The sequence below is a fragment of the Sprattus sprattus genome (genome assembly GCF_963457725.1).
Source record: "Sprattus sprattus genome assembly, chromosome: 15".
In the NCBI taxonomy this organism is placed as follows: domain Eukaryota; kingdom Metazoa; phylum Chordata; class Actinopteri; order Clupeiformes; family Clupeidae; genus Sprattus; species Sprattus sprattus.
The window spans coordinates 22,674,116-22,692,779 of NC_137913.1; the positions used below are offsets into that span (position 1 = coordinate 22,674,116).

At 43.7% G+C, this 18,664-nt stretch overlaps 1 protein-coding gene across 1 annotated transcript; it reads right to left on the reverse strand.

Moving 5' to 3' along the window:
- Window positions 1-1,149: 1,149 nt before the first annotated feature.
- On the reverse strand, window positions 1,150-12,432 carry slc14a2 (solute carrier family 14 member 2). Its single transcript, XM_080852269.1, has 10 exons — window positions 12,373-12,432; window positions 12,158-12,229; window positions 11,645-11,834; window positions 5,256-5,445; window positions 5,030-5,158; window positions 3,821-4,013; window positions 3,239-3,386; window positions 2,894-3,028; window positions 2,703-2,752; window positions 1,150-2,501 (listed from the first exon to the last, which is right to left on the reverse strand). Exons 1-10 carry the CDS (start codon window positions 12,394-12,396, stop codon window positions 2,142-2,144), a joined length of 1,491 nt encoding a protein of 496 aa, XP_080708395.1. The 5' UTR covers window positions 12,397-12,432; the 3' UTR covers window positions 1,150-2,141.
- Between the last annotated feature and the right edge of the window lie 6,232 nt (window positions 12,433-18,664).

Sequence of the window (18,664 nt, forward strand, 5' to 3'; positions counted from 1 at the left end):
AGAATTTCAGTGTGTCATATGCCCACCAAATAAAAGACTTAATGCCTGTTGTGTGTGACCATGTGCCTCTGTTTACTTCCTCTTTGTTCTCCCACCATTTTCTGTCACCTGCTAGTTGATTGGTCACATGACCAATTTACTAGTGTATTTATTCCTGGCCTTTTGTCCTGTTCTTTGCTGTGTCTTTGCCGTTTTGTTTTCTGGTGTTCTGTATCCTGGTTTTTAGTTTTCTGTTCTCAAGTTCCCAAGTCAAGTATACAAGTCCATGTTTCCTTGTCTTCAGCCGCCAAGTCTCCTACCACAGTCCTTGTGTGTTTTTGTAAGTCTTTTGTGAATTTCTAAGTCTCCTGTTTAGTTTTGTCTTTTAACCTGCCTCGTTTTTGCCCCCTCTTTTTGAATCTTCTGAGTGTTTGAACCTTTTCTGTGTTTTTGGATTTTCCCTTTCCGGGAACTTTAAAGATTACGTTTTTTGGCACATCCTGCACTTGGGTCCTACTACTTTGATCAGTGAGTACCTCACTGGACCAGAAACCCAGCGGCCTGTGTTCGTTTTGGAACTCCGGCCTGGATGTTGTGTCATAAAAGAAAAGAGGGTCCTACTGGTACATTTGCAGTGACAATTCTATTCTGAAGATCCAAGGCACAGGAAATGTGTTGATGGCTCTTTTGTTTATTTTAAGTATTTTGTCTGTGTTTCAGATATTGTATTTTAAGACAAGACAAAACACAGACAAAACAGTAATAGGTTAAGCATAAAAGGGACTGACAAAAAGGTATGTGGTACATTAACGTTACTCAGGCCCCTTTGTGAGTCACTTAATTATTATTAAACACAACCACAAGTTTGGGTAAACTAAAGGCTTAAACTTTAATTTATGTCATAAGTTATAAACAATATCAGGTACCAAAGGGAATATACTTTAATATATTTAAGGACGAGAAATCAGCTTTTCTTTAATGAAATACTTTAACCATAATCCTGTTTTCGTCGATGCAGTTTATCGTCTGAATTTCCATAATAAATTAAGGTGAACTTGATTGGGCTCTTAAACATCTACTATCTACTATAAACATCTTTGAGAACTTTTCAGACAACTTGGTTTGTGTTTTGTGTCCAAATACTTCAACTGAAAGAGACTATACTAGATGTATGGTATAAAAATATAATTTTTAATAGATCAAATATGACAGGTAACTGAGAACAAGGTGTAAATTGTATATAAAAAACGAAATGTAAATTGTATATATATGAAGACATATGAAAAATTTCCATCAGACAAGTATAACCAAAATACATGGACCCATTATATGCGCATCACGTAACAGGTGTTAAAACAAGCACTTTTTGCAACCAAATTAGAATATTGTTTTCACATAGCCTAGCTCGTTAAATCACTGAGTCTCTGAAAATCCTGTGCATTATCAAAGCCACAAAAACCAATGATAAACGCATATCATTACAACATACCACAGAATGTATGAAGTTCCTGTTCTCCTATAACACACCACAGATTGTTCCTTTGAGGTTCAGTCTGCTCTTTTTAGCGTTATCACAATGACAATAATTCAAATCTCTGAGATAGACAAGCATCTCACAGAAGGTGAGGAAGAGTTTTTATTTTGTTCCCATTATAACCTTATCGCGAAACTGGCTTCTATCAACCCATTCCATCTTGAAATGCGTCAGTATGTAGTGCATGCAATCTAGGTATGTCATGGTCACAAGAGGACCTGCAGCATCGTGACAGCCTGACCTTAACCCTAAGGCAAGAAACCCTGTTAACCACTGGGCTGTGTGAATGGCTGGATAAATACAAATGCCCCCTTATTCAAGAAGCAAAGTTATGCTGTACAGGAAAGTGTTATGATTACGTTAAACCAGGTGCCTGTTATGATGGTTAAATCAGGAAATAAGATGTACTGGCTTCATATGTATATGTGAGTCGAAGTTACATGAATATTATTCATAGAAAACACTTCAAGGCAATTATTCCCTAGAACAAAGCCTCGTCTTGAACATGTATTTTTCAGTTGAGTCAACAAATGATTAATTTCAAGGAAAAGTCTGCTTACGCTACTCACGCTCATGAAGAAAATTAGGTCTTGGTGCAGCCTTCAGATTTAAATAACTAAACCTTATCTCAAGTATCTGCTGTATTATCAGTCACGCCCATTGAGTTATCTGTTGGCACATCTTCCTCCACCGTCACCATACATGCGTCAATCCTGCCCTTCTCAGTGTTCAACATGTCGAGCTTGAACCCTTCCTCTTTCTCCGATTTCTCCCCCTGTTCTCTTTTCGCCCTCTGCATCTCCTCTAGCTCCTTCTTCAGGTTCTCGGCTTTCTCCGCCTTTTTCATTTTCCAGAAGTGATGCAGATTCTTTTCAGGGTATGCCACCTTGGCTAGTGGGAACTTAAAGATGGTGTTTGTCTCTGTGGTGATCAGCAGGAAGGTCAGAGCGGACAGGCAGAAGGGCCAGGTGCAGGCAGGAAGCCCAAACTGCAGAGATGCACAGAAACATTTTAGTAACATGGCAGTATACATTGCACTGCAAATATACTGTAAAGTAATATCATTTTGCCAAATGTATTTTGCAGAGATGTTATTGTAGGTCTTGGTTGATACTGTTCAGTGAGTACTTTCGACTCCATGGCAAACTCAGAAGTTGTATTATGCATGTGTGTCGAGCAGTTCACTCACATTAGACATGAGATTTGCGATGGCAGAGCCCAGATAGGCACAGAAAAATGCTGAGGAAATGAGAATAGGAAGAGTGAGGACAGTGGATTGTACAGTAATTAAAGTTATTAGTCTCTATCAGATAGAATGTATCCCACAAACTGCTGTGGGTGGTTATGCTGTTTTATGCAGACTGATGAAACAGGACGTACCACAGGTTATGGCCAGGAGATGGACCTGCCAGGTGAGAGCGTAAAACATCCCACCAATGGCAATGCAGGCCAACACACAGTTGTAGCCCCACAGTCCAAAGTAAATGTTCTCGAAGGGTGCTGCAAGAGCTAGGCCTAAATGGCAGAGCAAATATTAAGGAACAATAATGACAGACCCAATGGTATCTATGTTAAGAATGGTTCTAAATGGATGACTATTCTATGGAAGACTTTGTACACTACAGAGGAGAAACTATGGAGTCCAGTGAAAAAAGAATGGTTCTTTCAAATTCAAAAACATTTCTCGATATGAAAGCCATGTCAATAATGAGCATTAGGCCTTACCTGACACCATGCCAACCGCTGAACCAATGATTGCATGGGCACAAGTGATGGGAGAGGAAATAAACAAGGAAATGATGAAAATCCCTCCAGTCCAAGGGTTATCACATCCATACACCTGTCCTATTCCCACAGGGATGGATTGGAAGAGCTGCACCAAAAATGAGAGACATGAAGAGAGATACAAATCACAACAGGAGACATAACTAGAGAGAGATATACAAATTAAATGAATAAATGTGACAGGTGACAAGCACTGTGTTAATGCGTTTATCTTGTTTGTCCTGATACAGCTGTTACAACCTACAGTTGAGGTTGACATTATGTAACTGCTGTCTCTTCAGGCATCGTTGGACGTACAAACTACAACAAAAAAATCGTTTCTTTTACTGAAGACACCACCTGTAATTCCACAAATGCGGGTTTCCAGCTAGATCAAATTCCATCCTGCATGAAACTACCAGCATCTCATCTACCCTTTTACACCGTATGCTCTGCACTTAAAGGGCATGACTCAACAGAACGTAGTTTCAAGACAGACAAGCGACCGACCCCACGCACTGCAGCTGTGCCTCTATGACTCACCTTTGCCACGTCCACCTCAGACCAGGTGATGTTAGGGAGGGAGGATCTGGGCTGGATGAGCACTTGAGGGAAGTGGTGGTTGTAGTGACCGGTGGCCACCATATGCAAGCATACAAGAATGTTGAACGGCAAGGTGAAGACGGGCAGATCCCAGCGGCTGTTGATTGAGGCCAGGGCGCTTGACACTATGGGACTGGATAAGGCATAAGGCAAAAAGAAAAGATTAACAAGATTGGCTTTTCAGTGTGTTTCACTTTGAAATGAAAACCATAAGTGAGCATGGACCTTAAACGGAGCCTTCAGCGTTCCATTCCACTTACTGCTTTTGTGACGCTGCTTTGATAATCATCAGTTGTATCGCACGACTGCCTCTTTATAGAGAGGTGAACTTTAAATGAAAGAGGAGATGTGCGTCACGGCTAATAGCAAGACAACACATCCCATTTCAAGAATTTCAATTCTTCTTTTTAAGTGGCTAAGAAAGACGTTTAAGAACACTGAGAACGAGGACTTGTTTTAGGCATAAGGTAAATCACTTCCCTGCTGAAAGGTGAATGTGTTTTGAGAATAGTTGTGTATATACTGTTGGCTTTGTTCTGTGTCTCTTGTTCCTCTAGTCTGTCCTGTGTTTGGTCTGTATGCCTTGTCTGTGTGCCTAGTGTGTGATTGTTTTCTGTGTGGCCATTGTATGTACTTAGCTTTAGGCTGAGTCACGGTGCATGTTTTGGGGCCTGGCTTGGGTCGAGTAGGTTCCTGTGATTGGGCCTCAGTTGGACAAGCAGGTGCCCATGTGCAGGTGACTTGGAGTGCCTTTGAGTACGGCCTGTACGTTTCATTTTATATGTTTTATTTTCTTGGCACATGTGTTGGGGTTTATAGTCCCCCTTTGGTAATAAATAGATATATTTTTGTAGTGAAAAGCCACCATCTACTGTGCAGTGTTTTTCCCCACATCTTCACCCAGTCCAGTCACCACATCCCAAAATAAGGTGGGGTGACCGTCCGGTCCCTCACAATGACACATACACAGTTCAACTAGAGCTGTACAGTAACTTAAGATAAAAAATAATCTACATATGTTTGCAACCATAATACCTCACAAATTCTAGCATTAGTCGTTCATTCAGATTCATTAATAGGCTTAAAAAAAAAACCTGAGGCATCCATAGTTTGTTTCATAGCCACAACTTAATGAAAAGAAACACACACCATGCCATGGACAGGAAGATGTTTGGAAGCAGCAGCCACCAGTACCAGTCTCCCGCATTAGAGAACACCGCCATTAGAAGTCCCACCAGGATTCCATTGTATCCATACAGACCAGCTGCGATGGCTCCCCTACAAAAACAGCAGCATTCGTGAGGATCACAGGAAATCATGGGATCCACATTTACCGGACTGTAAAGTGGCAGTGGGTAAGATGCTGGAACGGTACCTGTTTTGTTGAAGAATGAGGGCAGAGATGGTGGCGAACAGGGTGCCCACAAAGCCGTTAAGTGCCCACCACCTGTTCTGAAGTATCAGTCCGGCGAAAATGATTAGACCGCTCAGGGGGTTATTGACAAACATCACTTGGGCGGCACCACGAAGCACCCAGTCAAGAATCTGCAACAGGATGAACTGTCCTGGAAATGACATAGAAAAGACAACTACAGCTCACTTCAATTCAATACTCAATTCAGTTTACTTCAGTGAAAATTGAGTAAATGTCAGATAGTGGGGTTAGATCTTATTGTGGTCAACCACACAAAAGAGAGGTGGGAGTGACCAAATTACTTTTAAAAAGATGAACGTGCCATTCATACAGTGAGATAATACATACATTGGCCTCTTGTCTTCTGATTGCGGAATCTCGAATAAGTTCTCCTCAACAGTGTATAAACATAAGTCCTGAATACTAGTGAAGACACTGGTTATGTAACAACAGTAATTCAATACCCTTAGATATTTTTCAATTAAACCACTGTTTTTAATACTCATTACGCACATCAACTAGGACTAGTTTCAAATCCATTCAAAACATGACCAGTCTTAGACAGTCCTATCCTGTTACTAACTGTGATGAGATAAACAAGACAGAGTATGGCCTGATGTCCTAAAAACACATTCAATATACTAAACATCTCTTTTTGATTTGGTCATTCTTACATTCCTTCTTTTCAGTTCATTTTCTAGAGTACAGTTTGCAATTCATTTTAGTTCTCTTGTTAAAATGGGTTGTGACCTAAGTAAATGCAGAAATAAAATCATTGCCTGTGAAGTGTAATAGATGTATTCCTTTCCCAGGAAGCAGAAGAAGATTCACCTAATTATACTTGAGAAATGATTGGCAGAGGTCATGGAACAATGACAGGAATACTCTAAGTTCATAATTTGATACATAATTATGGAGGAATGGAGTTATGGGGTGACACCCTTGTTTTAGGAAAGGATAAAAACCTGTACAATGGCTTAGTGTTGTCACAATACCAAAATTATGACTGATACAATAATTGTCCTACGCATCATCAAAATTCTGTGATGGGGAAAATAATTTGTCGCTAAACCAGGGCCCGATCACACAGGACGCGACTTTTATAAGCGCAGTCGCATCGAAAGCGCGTTGGCAAGAGGCGCCTGGGGAAAAGCACCTATGCGCCTGTGGAGTGGTGCCTGAGTGCCTACAGTTAGCTAGCCAGCTAGCCTATTTGTTTTAAAGGCATTTATAAAAGGCATAGTGTAGAGACGGCCAATTGGTTGCTCACGCAGGTCCACGCATGTGTCCGCCGTATAGAATTCGAATAATTCTTACATCTGGAGTTGTACAATTCCTCATAGTTATAAACTGCTAAAGGCAGTATATGGGTGAGCTTGGGGGTGTTCATGTTTATAATCACATTTGCTAACCTGTTGTTCTTTGAACTCTTTTTGGTGCCTGTCTGAGAGGTGCTTTGCCATATTAGCCGTGTTGCCTCCCTTTGTCTGAGTCGCTTTGAATTTTTTTTTGCAGACGGGTCTCTGTGTGTCGATGGGCTTTCCTCGACTATCTGCGATGTATTCGAAATAATTCCAGATTTCACTTTTGGCATCTTTTTTATCAATAAGCCGAGGACGATCGGCAAGACCTCCTGAACTTGGGGCCATGTCTCCCCTGTAATCACTCGCTGTCTGTGAGTGAGGGCTTCCTGTTGCGTGTGTGAGCACTGGAAGCCCTGCCCACGCAGTCAATGTGTGCAGGCAGCCTGACAGGGAGCGGAACAGTGAGTGTGCTCTGATTACACACTATTTTAATGAAGTAGTATCGATACTAAAATTATGCAAAATCATATAGTTTTTAACGTGATGGTACCGTGGTACCTTTCTAGTATCGATACACCGTGCAACATTACAATGGCTGACGGAAGAGATTTATGAAAAACTGTGTGTGAACCCTCTGTCTCTCTTTCCCTTGGTGCGCACCATTGTACAAGATTAAACCTGTTTCCTGGACTTGATTATATCTCAGAGTGAGTCTCCAACAAATGTATGGTATAACAATTAGCCTACTTAAGCAGTATAGCACGAGTGGGAGTGGTAGTGGTAGGTAAGGGAAATCCCACGGGTGGTGTTCGGCCGTAGCCACCGAGGCCGGAGGCCGAGTGGCGTAGCAGGCAACATTTTTTTTTTTACTTGTATAAAACAATTCTATAGTCAACCAATTCACATTTCAACAAGTTATTGATTCAAAAAATGTTTATTTCGCCATTGTTTCTCCGCAACAAAAAAATAGTTCTTTAAAATATTAGTTGTTTGTAGGGATGCACCGATACCACTTTTTTACAAACCGATACGAGTACGAGTATTTTTATTTGTGTACTTGCCGATACCGAGTACCGATACCGATACTTCCCAGATTTGGTTTCCATGAAAGATTTTATTTTATCCTCTGCAGGTTATGTCAAGCCTATAGTACAACATTAACAGAAGGCTATCCCAAGCCAAAAATAAACAGAGCTTTCTGGTTTAAACAAAAATAAAGATATAAAATATAGACAGATGGCAATTTAATTTGCTGCATAGTTAACAACACAGTCTGCTTAACAAAAAGTGAACAGAACTATCCTGGATGATAAGAACATGAGCACAGTTCAGTTACAAAAGGATCAACAACTCTCTTCCTCCCCTTCTCTCTCTCTCTCTCTCTCTGTCTGTGTGCGTGCGCGTTTTTTTCTTTTGAAAGACGTCAGTAAAGATTGGTTGCTTGGTCTCTTAAGCCACTGGCATGAGTGAACTTTGTGTGCTTAGCACTATGGTGCGTCTTCAGATGATTAATCAAATTGCTTGTGTCAAACGAAGTACTTTCCTTTCCGCCCCTCGACACTGTAACAGTGCAGATCTTACACTGTGCCTGGCTCCTGTCATCATTTATCTTAAAATGAGTCCAAATCGCCGTTAAGGCAGCACAACGGTATAGCGATTTCTTACGTAAGGGATAATGTATAGAACGCAGGTCCTTATCGGAAAATAAGTCCCGACAGGGTGAACCGGACACCGACGCGAAGCGGAGGTGTCTTGCTTCGCCCTGAAGGGACTTATTTTCCGATAAGGACTTGCGTTCTATACATTATCCCGCTTATTATACGTCAACTTGCCAAAACAAAAAAATTACTTAACACAGTGTGTCTTTTTACAATGTATTTGTTACTATACGTAGCAGTGACGTGCAGTCAGGGTAGGCAAGGTAGGCACTGCCTACCCTGACAAAATTCAAACGTAAAAATGTTTATTAAATAATTTTATTTAATAAACTTGTATTTGTACCGAGTATTCTTGTGATTTATATATGCAATACATACGTTATTCCAATTGTTTAGACGTTACGATGACAATTGTATCAGTTACGCATAAACAAATACAAAAAAACGGTAGAATAAGCAGTGCCTTTACTGTCCATTCATTTTGAACGGCAGCGAAAAACTCATGTCGCGCATGCGCACTTAGATTCTGTATTCTTTAATATGTACGTCGAAAGGCACAACTCTACTGTGCCTTTGCACGTAAATATGTTATGCCAGTAATCATCTACGTTACGTATCAAACATGGACCAATTAAAATTGAGATATTACTGGACATTTGCGCAGCTGACGTCATTACACCAGCTAAGCGTAATCCCCGCGAAAATCAAAGTAAAAATGACAACAGCGGTATCTACCGATATTGTGGAACTTAGACATTTCTCCAAACTCGACTTTAATAGAAAAAAGTAGTAACTAGCAAGAGGGAGGCCTATTCCAACACTAAATGAAATTCTGCAGAAAAAGGGACCAAAAATTGTCGTTTCAAACGGACTGGTATGACAAAAAAGATTGGCATTGTGGCTGTGCTAGTCAGGTGAGTTAGAAACTATTTTGAGCTTAATTTTGAAATGATAAGTGTGGGGTTGAATTAATGCCGACTGCAAGCCATTTGCTTTCATATTCAATTGAGCAGTGTGTGGTCTCATTGCTGCTGACTGACATACATAATTGGCCGCTGTGCGGATAAAGATGTTTGCATTCTGATGATGGACATTAACTGGTGTGTGCATGCGTGTGCGAGACTGAGAGTACGATATGTTATCGTGATTGGATTTTTTTTATATACATCGATCGACCGTGCCTGTGTGCCGCACTTGTACCTACTGTTGTGACGTAGCCTATTAGCCTAAACAATAAATAAAGTAATCTGGCTTTCATAACTCAGTGCCTACCCTCGTACTGACTTCACCGCACGTCACTGATACGTAGTGTTAAAAAGCAGAGAAATAGTTCGCCAAAGACGTTGAACTTCAAAGACGTTGAACATTCTTTAGAACACAGCTGCTCAACCGTCCGCTGAAACTCCATTGATAAGTTACCGGACTCAATACTTTCGGAATGATACGAAAGACCTATATCAGAAGCACAAAACCCGTTGCCATTGACAGCACAGCGGTCATTATATGCAGGTCATTATATGAAAATAAGTACCTGCGAACGTTGGGGATGGCCCATTCAAATCAACGGGGCTTTTTGGAACGTTCTGAAGAGCCGTATAATAATAGAGTTTAATGTTGACAATGAACTGGGCTATCGTAGCCCGACCTATTATCCCGCAAGACCTATTATCCCGCAAGCGCTGGTACACGTTACTTAATATTGATTTTGGTGTCATCCAGGATCGCGGATTTCGGAAAACTTAAGTCCCTGCCCAAAAAGGGTATTTAAATTAGCTTTGTAGCAAAAATGGCACATATACAGCGTATTGAAGTGTATTTGATAGTGTTGTAATACTGCGTGTACAAACCAGCCTGATACAAATAGTAGAATTATGATTTCGCGACGTTCGGTGTAAATTCTTTTTCTTGTTGAGCTTTATTTCCAACGGCATTTTAAATCAATGCGGGATAATAGGTCGTCGCCAACTTTGTTGCCACTTCGCGACTGTACAAAACAAATTGGAAAATACGGTCAGAAATGTTCCTGCTGAGAGTCAAACAAGACTTCGTGCATTGTCTACACACCTGTCACTTCTGAAATATGTAAGGTTGATTCATTAAACCATATTTATATTGATAAAAACATGTTTGTTAAGCGGATTTTTTGGTGGCCCGCGGGATAATAGGTCGCGTTACGATACGTTCTTGCAGCCAAATTGACACTTGCCTGAAGTTTGACTGTGTTAGGGAAGTTGTTTGCAACCTAGCCAACATAGCTATCACAATAACATTGCAAAGAAGTAAACGCAAAAGCACTTAATATTAGCATCAGGCGGAAAAACGAAAAAAAAACGTAATACTAGCATCAATGTCCAAGAGTGTTAAAACAACCTTGCTAACATCGCTAACGGGATGTCTTGCTAGCGGCTACTTGCTAGCGGGTGTTTATGACAAACTAGCAACTCAACAAGATTCCTGAAACACAAAACAAGACAGACGTCCTCTTTTACACTCACATGTCATCCTTTCGAGACCTAAATGCGTCCGGGTAAAAGAGGAGAAAACAAATACATTCACGTCCCCGTTAATCAACCGTAGCAAATGGCAATAATATGTTATAGGCGCAGCGTCGCTAAAGACAGTGGGCTAGCCCCTACACTTTGCCTATGTAACAGCAGTTCTAAGTTAACTGCAAAACATAAAATAACCGAAGATAGCACTTACCTTTACTAGAGGTCGTACGTGTTAAGTTTAAAATCTCTAGCGAAACCGTTAGCTTACGCAAGCCACCTCCACACATCGTATCCAAGCTGTTATTGAATTAATTTAAACGGCAAGTTCAACCTCAACTTATCTGTCTGCAATACCGCTCTCGGCCTCTATGCAACTCGCCGCTCTCACACCTGGCAGGCATAGACAGTAGAGAAGAAAACACACGCGTTAAGACGCAACACTGGGTATCGGTTTTTGGTATCGGTAATTTAAAACGAGTACGAGTATTTTAACGAAGTATCGACCCGATACCCGATACTGGTATCGGTATCGGTGCATCCCTAGTTGTTTGCATTGTTTTCTTACAGGTTTTTTTTTTTTTTTTTTTTACATTATATAGCACACACTAACCTTCCTGTTACATTGACTCCCATGGGAAAGAAATGTAAAGAAAAAAGGAAAGGGCATGAATCAATGTAAGAACAGCTGAATTAAAATCAGGACAACGCAATCAGAGCTCATCCGGTTTCAGTGAGCAGCGCTTTGTTCATTGGGTGGGTGGGGAATTGGTTGGTGTTATGGGCTTAACCTAAATTCCAGAAAGCCTGAGTGCGTGTTTTATGCCTAAGTTAAACGTGATGTTAGTCCACTACTAGAACCTTAGTAGGACTCAGTCAGTTAGTAACAATGACCTTACCTTTCATCCATTCTCCAAAGACCCTCATGTCTCCAGAGACGTAAGACACCCCTTTGAAGATCTTTGACTTGATGCTCTGCCAAGACACTAAGCCCTCCGTTGGCCGTTGTTCATTCTTCTCAGAGGGCTTCTGCTTCTTTGGGTCTGTTATGGTTTCGGGGAGAGGGTTTGCCATGAGTGGATCGAGCTCCTGTGGTGAGTCGACAGAGACAAGTTGTGACTTCTTGTGACAAGCTGTCACACCGGTCAAAAAATAAATAGAACAACACACTACTTTAGATGCACCAAGAATAGTACACTTGATCGGAGGTGCCAGGTGCCCAAATACATTACAAATACAAATATTTGTGTGGGTATTTTGAACTTGATTTATTGTGTGTTCGCTCTCTCGCTTTTTCACACACAAACACAAAGCTCTTTCAACCATTTAAATCCAAGTCATCCTGCCACAAAGCTTGTAGTTCTTACAAACCTAAGTACTTCCTATTCTTAATGAATTAAAGATGCTCTTACCTTTGAATCAAAGGCTAGTGAGGAAAATTCACTTTTCACGCTGAAGAAATGTGTGATTTTCTCTGGAATACCCTGTAACATATTAAATGTGTCTACTTTAAATAGAAAGAATGAAAAATGCCAACTCCTTGTCAATAGCATCATTTGATGTGCACTGATGTCCTTCAGCAACTACAGACACACAAAACATTGGTTTAAAAAACAAAGTGGCCTACCTCTGTGAGATCTTTTGCAGGCATAAATGAAACTAGCTGGAGATGCAAAAAGCTATTGAATGTTAGAAACTCAGAAGTTTCTAGGCTCGATCTGCCTGCTCTGTCACTTATATACTGAAGTTTGCAATGCCCCTCCTCTTAACAAACTACTGTATGATGCAAAGTGATAACAGCACATTCCACCCCACCCGTTCGACTGACTGCCTTCACTCAGTTTGAGAATCTTGAAGCTTTTAGTTTATACCCTGTAGCTGATCAACGGCTCATGCTCCTGGATCCCCTAGGGGGTTTGCATTTTTGTTACCTAGTGTGTGTGTCACAGTTTAGTGTGTGTGTGCATTCTGAATCAGCTAAACGGTGTTGCTTGGATAGTACACACACACTTAATTCCTTTGCTTTTCACACAGCTGTCAGTGTTGAAAGCAAGTGTGTTAAATTATGCCTGTGAACAAATACTTCCTCGACGACATAACAGGTCAAATACAGTACCTCTAATGTAAGGAAAAACATGTCATGGTATGCTCCTTCATGGTACAACAACATGTGTCCTTTTAGAACGGCACTAGCTACAGAACTATTGAGGTTTTTTCTCTCAATATAAGAACATTATACAGTTTATTCATTTTAAGATTTTAAATGTCTTTTTCCTCTAAACCTGCCCTCTCTCTCTCAATTATTACACGGCTCTTCTTAATGCTGTAGAATGCTCCATTCACTTGAATGGGGCTTCCCAACGTTCTGCGGTCAGTTATTAACCGATAGCTGACCGTTGCTATGCAATAATGACCGCTGTCAAGGAAAGTGGCCTTTTTGCCTCTGATTCACGTCTGTCATAGCACTCCGCAAGTATTCCGGTTTCAGCTGACGGTTGAGCTGCTGTGATCTTAAGAGAGTTCAACATCTTTGAAGTTCAACGTCTTTGGTGAACTATTTCTCTGCTTTTTAACGCTACGTATAGTAACAAATACACTGTAAAAGACACACTGTGTTAAGTTATTTTTTTGTTTTGGCAAGTAGCCGTATAATAAGCGGGATAATGTATAGAACGCTTCACGTCGGGGTGCTGTTCGCCCTGACGGGGCTTATTTTCCCGACAATGACCTGCGTTCTATACATTATCCCTTACATAACCCCTACTGGAGTGCGCATTTAACCCCTATTGGCATGCACAACCGATATAGACCTAGAAACGTATATGCTGCATTGGCCCTTGGTGCATATGTCTACGGCGCTGCCACAACAGGCGGAAATCAATGGAAGTCAATCATAAAACAATAGTCTCGGAGTGGAAATCGGTGGAAAAAACGGGCGGCATGGGATTTGCACAAATCGGAGCCCCACCTATGGGATGTACCTTTTAAATGTAAACTGTGCAATTGCCATTTTGATGTTTGGTTGCATTTGGTAACCCTGTCTGTGGAGTTGCAAGCCGCACAGATTGCGGTTGACAGATACCGCACCGAAGGCACCACACAATTCCCATACTCTGCCCTGGTCTTCTTGCAAGTTGGGTGAGGCTTACATGTTGAGAGCTGGCTATAGTCACCACAGCGAGAGCAGTGTAACCAGAGGTTTGTGTGTGCCTACAACCTGTCCCCTACTAACCCCTACAGGTTTTTTACCATTTGGACCTATTTTAGCTGGGCACAGCATCATGGAGACTACCACAGCAATACATTAAAGGGTTGAGTTTATTTATTATTTTACAGTTATACAACTTACAAAAAGATCATTTAGACACTTGGGGAAGAGCAGTATTTTAGAGGCACAAGGCTGGTTTAAAGAAGGGATTTTCACCTGGAGCCTGTACTACTGAGACTGCGCAAATCTGTTTTAACAAGGCTCCAACCCTTTTCAGGTATTTCATTATTACTTTTTTACTGGAATAAGGACTGATTGTTGTTCTCACATTGCAGATGTCCCAAAAGCTAGTGTAAAGACAATGGAGAGAAATAGCTACATCAGAGTGGTATCACTGCCACAACCACAATCTTTCTCTTATTATGGCAGCCTATTGAATCCCATTCAGAATTGACCTAGGTGTAGCGCCCCCTAGTACAGACTATGCCACCCTGTGAAAAGGCAGCCCCTCCTTTTCCCTAACGCGCCTGACACCACCCGCGACATTTAAACTGAACGCTACTTCTCTGCCACACGGAAACACGCACACACGCATCCATACACAACCCGGTTACTTTGGAATGTTGCACGGTGCCGGCAACCGTGTATCCATTCCAACACAGCACGATCATATTTCACAAATCCCTCTGTTACTCACCCAGTTACTTCACCATCACAGCGATCAGCTAGGTACCAGTTGTATCCGCTCCATAACTCATTTCACGCCGTTAATCCATACATTGTCGCACCACACAAACAAGCATTGACATCACACACACTTCCTGGTCCCACGAACTTTCCGTCCCCCAAGAAACATGAGCACTGGACAATGGCATGATTAAATGCGGAGTTAATTATGTAATTGGGATGGGGGAAAGGCAATGATTGGTGTGGGGATAATGTGATGGTGTATCATGTTTCATGTAATGAAAACAGACTGTGTAGTCCCCTCTCTGTATTGGTATGTTCCAATTAGGTTAATGGGAAGGCTTTATTTAAGCTCAAGAGTTTCTCACTTCTGGGTGGGAGTCTGGAGAGCAGGTAGACTGAAAAGCAAGAGTAAGATATTTTGATTGTGAAAGAGAATTGTGCATTAGTAATTGTTTTTTTGTTTGTTTAGAGTGTGTTTGTTGGCGTTTTGTCACTGCACTGTTTTGTCATCATTGTTTTGCACTGTAAATAAATTCTCACTTAAGTTCACTGGATATCACCTTGTTTTGCCGTGTTTCTCGCACCCTCAACCAAGACCTCTGGAAGTCCTAGGGCCACCATCCTGGTGTGGGAGTTAGCGCGAGGTGCAATCTTTTCACAGTTGGTGTCAGAAGTCGGATCGTGGCGCCTCCTAGAGGACAGAGGAAGGGACCGACGAGACGGGTCCTGGTGGATCAGAACCAAGGTATGGCGTATAGACGGTTGGTCCAGGATGACCTATTTACGCCAGCTGAGGATGAAGGAGCCAGAGGGGGAGAGGCAGAGCCTGTAGTTGTCGGGGAACGACCGACAGAGGCGCTGGACCTCACATCCCTGTATAGTCTCCTGCAGAAGTCCCTACAGACCCAGGAACGTGAGGCGCAGAAGCAGGAGCAGAGGTGGCGAGGTGTTCAGGTGCAGCTCAACAACTTCCATGATGAGCTGGAGATGGAACGGGGGAGGCAGCCGTTGCATGGAGATGCAGCGCGAGCGGCGCCAATAGTTATACCACCACCACCAGCAGCGCACCCCGGCGTGCTACCAGTAGCACCACCAGCAGCCCCACCACCTCCATCACCATCGCCAGCAGCCTGGCACAGGGCAGCAGTGCCGAAGTTAGCGGAAGGTGACGACGTGGAGCAGTACCTGACGACCTTTGAAAGGCTGGCTACAGCCTACAGGTGGCCTCCAGCTGACTGGGCCATTTTCCTGGTGCCCTACCTGACGGGAAAAGCACGGGCGGCGTATGTAGCCATGGATCCAAACGTGATGATGGATTATGTCAAGGTGAAGGAGGCAATCTTGGCAAAATATGAAATAAATAATGAAGTCTACCGGCAGAGGTTTCGAGACCCAAACTGCCCAATGGGAGAGACCCCAAGGGAGTTTTATAACCGACTAAGAGACTTGTTTTCAAAATGGATTAAGCCGATGGAGGGAACCGTGGAAGAGGTAGGGGAGCTGCTAATATTGGAGCAGTTTCTTAGCTCATTGTCCCCGGAGGTGCGAGTGTGGGTTAAGGAGCACAACCCCCTCACAGGACACGGAGCCGCAGAGCTTGTGGACTCTTTCCTGGCTGCCCGACATGGACGAAAAGACTTCCGCTCACCAAGCTCCAGCCGACCGGTGATGAGGGGTAAGTCTTTGAGTTATGGGAGTGGAGTGGTTCCTAGCGAGCAGAATAGGGGGCCAAGCACTAGATATTACCCCCCTCAACAGTACACAGCACGACACTCAACCACACCCAGACCCACATTTACACCGACAACCCGAACCCCCATGAGCGGAGGCCGTAATGGATGTCACTATTGTGGTAATCCAGGGCATCTAATCAGAGACTGCCCTGTTAAGAAAGCCAAGGCTTCAGGATTGTGTGTTATCCCTAGACTGTTTAAGGAACCTTATTGTGCTGGTAAAGTGCAGGTGATGGATGTCACTGTTAATGGCAGGCCAGCCAGGGCTCTGCTAGATACAGGCAGCACTCAGACGCTGGTGCGCCCCTACCTGGTGGATCAGCCGGAATCGCTGACAGGGGGACGCCTCAGGGTGTGCTGTGTGAACGGGGATGAGCATGAGTACCCGATAGCCGAGATATGTCTGCAGGTTAGGGAGCACACATATAAGCTTAAAGCGGGCATAGTCAAGGGGTTGAGTCATCCAGTTGTGTTAGGCCAGGATGTGTTGATTCTGTCAGAACTGGTGCAGTCTACTCTGCCAATGAGTATGGTGGTCTCAGACTAAGAAGGTCTTAGCTGAGGAGACAGAAGCACAGCAGTGGTTGGATTTAATGCCATTCCGTCAAGAAGAGATTAGTTCCCCAGAGAAGACAAAAGAGCGAAAGAGTCGTGTCCAGCGCAGAAGGGAAAAGATGTTTGGCACTGTGCGAGGGTTGAGTAGCACCGATCAGGAAGTTATGGCTTGTGATGGTGAGGATGTTTGGGATATACCCACCGACCTAAAAGAGCTACAGGGTAATGATGAGTCGCTTAGCGAGCTCTTCAGCAAGGCTACTGAGGTTGATGGGGTGAGCACAGGTCAGGCCAAGGCGCTCTCTGGGGAGTGTTACTTTGTGCAAGATGGCCTGCTGTATCATCAGCCTGAGGGTGGCAGCACTGAGCAGCTAGTGATTCCCTGTAGTCTCAGACCAAAGCTCCTCCGCTTGGCACACGATATTCCTTGGGCTGGGCATTTGGGTAATGTTAAAACCCTGCAGAGGTTGGCCAGTAGATTTTATTGGCCAGGCATGTACACTGATGTCCACAGACACTGCAGAACATGTCCCAAGTGTCAGATCTCCAGCAAACACAAGGTCAAGCCGTTCCCACTACAGCCACTCCCAGTCATAGAGGTGCCGTTCTCTAGAATAGCGATGGACATCGTTGGCCCTTTAGAGCGCACACAGTCAGGACACCAGTACATTCTAGTAATTTGTGATTACGCCACACGCTACCCCGAAGCTTTCCCCTTACGTAAGGTAACGGCCAGAACCATTGCCCCTGCCATCCTACAATTATTCTCCAGGGTAGGGATTCCCAAGGAGATATTAACAGATCAGGGAACAGCATTCCTCTCCAACACCCTAAAGCAGGTGTATAGGCTGTTAGGGATAAGGGGAATAAGGACCACTCCCTACCACCCTCAGACTGATGGCCTGGTGGAGCGGTACAACCAGACCCTGAAAGGCATGCTGCGGAAGTTTGTGGCTGCCAATGACAAGGACTGGGACCGTTGGCTACCCTACCTGATGTTTGCCTATCGAGAGGTTCCCCAAGCCTCAACAGGGTTCTCGCCTTTTGAACTCCTGTATGGCAGACAGGTGCGGGGGCCTCTGGATCTTCTCAGGGATGCCTGGGAGTCACCAAAGTCCACCACCACCAACATCCTCACCTATGTCATCGCCATGAGGGAGAAGATGGAGGAGATGACCAGCCTGGTTGGGGAGAATCTTCAGCGTGCCCAGGAGACCCAGACAGGCTGGTACGACAAGAAAGCGAGGCAGCGGACTTTCCAGCCCGGCCAAAGAGTTCTCTTGCTCCTGCCTACGGAGGAGAACAAGCTACTGGCCAAGTGGCAGGGACCATACTGCATAAGCAGGAAGCTGGGGCCAACCACCTACGAGCTGGAAATGCCGGAAAGACGAAAGCAGACGCAAGTGTTCCACATAAACCTGCTGAAAGAGTGGCATGACAGAGAAGTGCCACCCAGTCAACAGTTGCTGGTGCAAGCGGTGAGGGAGGAGGAAGACAGTCCGGAGCAGTTCTTCCCAACTGAACGTCCAGCTGGGGAGCTGGATTTTTCACACCTCACCTCTCAACAGCAGCAAGAGTTACGGGCCATCATCCCCGATGGCCTGTTCAGTGAGCAGCCCGGGAACACGTCCCTGGCAAAGCACCATATCCGCATGAAGGACTCCACCCCGGTTCGACAGCGGATGTACCGGGTGCCGGAGCGAATGTTGCCTGCCCTCCAGGAGGAGCTGCAG